Raw genomic sequence first — 2,388 nt, 5'->3', positions numbered from 1 at the left:
GTGCTATTTATTACGATGTAAAAAATTATTGTTGGTTTAACTTAAAAAAGTAAGTTAGCTGCCTGGTTGCCTTTAAATTTTGAGTTAATTGAAATTAAAACTTTGAGTTAATACAATAAAGGAGATTGGTTTAATAAATAAACTCAAAATATCATGTTATCTGAACATCATTATTTATCTAAGTTGATCTGACTAAAGATAAAAATTTGTAATAACATCAGGCTACATGTTTTTTGCATGGTGACTTTTTTTTAAAGCAGCATCAGGTAGTTTTAAGGTGACAGACAGGCACGTGGTGAGCATTAGGCAGCAGAAGGTGCGACCGTGGACCGTTTCATTGCCGCAGAGCCATTGCAAAGGCAAACTGAGAGCAGTTCTAGCACTGAGACACTCAGCCATATGGCACCACTGTCTGAGTGTGAACCCTGAGTCTGTGCCCAGAGACGAGGTGTAGGGGAAAACGGCTCCCAGAGAGCAAGCGCTGACTCGCTTGCCAAGATTTAAGCAGACACCTCTAGCTAGGTTTGGGAAAGGGAGTTGGAGCCAGTTTCCCACAAACACTTTAGCCTGACACCCTCCATGTCACAGCTTTCGCATCCTGCCCAGGGTGTTATACACCCACTAAGCTGGCAATGATATCACCTCATAAACACTGGACAGGAAGCATTGTTTGAGTTTTGTTTTTGTGCGTGCGGTCTTACACGTCTTTTCTCACTCTTTCCAGCCTTACTCCAGGCCAGAAGTGCCCAGTAACACTAAAACAGATGGCAAGATGCAATCTTTCCAGCACCCTGTCAGGTCAGTGCACATTTCATTTTGCTTGAGCAATGGTTTTGTTTTGTAACACGATTTTCTTTTAGCCCTAAAACCCTAATCTGATTCAAATAAGGCTTATTTTATCATGCTTAAAAATGCATTTCCTTGCTCCATTTGCATAGTTTCGTTTTAAATAAAATTGCTGCCTTAAATATTTAAGTAATAAACTTGGATGTTTAAGTAATTTCAACTTAAATTACATTAAACTGGCTTTAAAATGAGTTGAATCGTGTATAAAATATTTTTTTTTAAAGTTGAAAATTGCTTTATTTAGATGATATGAAACAGCTTCTTTCTAATTAAATGTAAGCAATCTCTAAATGTGAAACACAATATTTTTTCCAGTGTATTTACCAATTTATTTCTTCACACATATAGGCTGTACTGGCCCAGATCGAAATCCTTCGACTACCTCTTCAGCGATGGCGAGTCCCTGCTCCGAAATTTCCCAGTGCAGGCCACCATTAACTTCTACGATGAGTCAGACAGCGAGGAGGAGGAGGAGGAGGACAGCTGTGATGAAGATGATGACAGCGACGACGAGGAGTGTCTTAAACTTAACAGTCACTTCACCAGTTACAACTGAGCGTTCAGCCTCACCCGCCGTCTCTGCAAATGTGACTATACGCTGAGGGAACGTTCATAAATTTAACATAGACACTGGATAACGCCACATTCTCTATTAGAGAAGTCGTGCCATCAATAATTCAGTGCATGGACATGGCCGTGTCTTATGAGCATCTAAAGCCCAAGCAGAATGATTTTACTGATTCTTTTATGCAGGAAACACGAGTTACACGAATGCAGAGGCTTGCATAAATGTATTCCCTGTTAGGAACAGAGAAAATGCATTCCCACATTGGGAATTGTTGTTTTAGATCGATCTCAGGATTCTTACCTTCTTTTGTATATAAAATTCTATTTGTATTCTATTACCCATCCCTAATTTATGATTTATGTACTTTAATGTATATATATGTATTTATGGCATATTTTTCTACTTTTGTACTTTTGACTATAAGAATAAAAATCTATTTAAATGAGTGCAAACCTCATCTGTTTGGGATCTGTGCTTCAGATAGCTCTCTTTTTTGAACTCGCTGGCGTCCTTTGATGTTCTCTGACACTATCTGTTGACTAGATGGGGCTCTGCTGTTTGTCCATGTTTCAAACAAAAGAGGTTTGATAAAGGGCACTGTCCACAATGACAATGTCCTCCTAAGAATGTCTGATGTTCAAGATTGGACTCTTCCTGTAAAGTCCTAAAGTCAACAGAGACCTTACTTGATGGCTTTGCTTTATAGGAGAAAAAGCAGTTTCTTATAGGAGGACACTGAAGTGGATGTATCAACCAATCAAGAATATTTTGGCAATGGAAAAAAGCCACGGTTTGCAGACAATATGTTTGTTCACTATAAACATCAGTTTTATAGCTTTCATTTCCCCTTGAATAATCTTTTTCAAGACCTGACAAAAAGTGCTTATTGAATAATAATAATTTCATTCAAAAGTGTTATAGAATGACATGATAAAAGCATGCAAACCCTCAAAATATTTTAAAATGAGTATTAA

The 2,388-nt window shown here is 37.9% G+C and overlaps 1 protein-coding gene across 1 annotated transcript in view; it reads left to right on the top strand.

Moving 5' to 3' along the window:
- Positions 1–1,822, top strand: part of ripply1 (ripply transcriptional repressor 1) — a 2,628-nt gene extending 806 nt beyond the window's left edge. The window contains exons 3-4 of the mRNA XM_077248522.1: positions 725–798; positions 1,195–1,822. Coding sequence (XP_077104637.1) covers positions 725–798; positions 1,195–1,402 — 282 coding nt within the window. The 3' untranslated portion in view covers positions 1,403–1,822. The remainder of the gene's footprint in view (positions 1–724; positions 799–1,194) is intronic.
- The last annotated feature ends 566 nt before the right edge of the window (positions 1,823–2,388 follow it).

This window comes from Siphateles boraxobius, unplaced genomic scaffold (assembly GCF_051911475.1).
Source record: "Siphateles boraxobius isolate OS27281-9 unplaced genomic scaffold, OSU_SipBor_1 11, whole genome shotgun sequence".
Classification (NCBI taxonomy): Eukaryota; Metazoa; Chordata; class Actinopteri; order Cypriniformes; family Leuciscidae; genus Siphateles; species Siphateles boraxobius.
The sequence above is the reverse complement of the archived record's forward strand: the minus strand, read 5'-3'. Positions and strand labels throughout refer to the sequence as shown.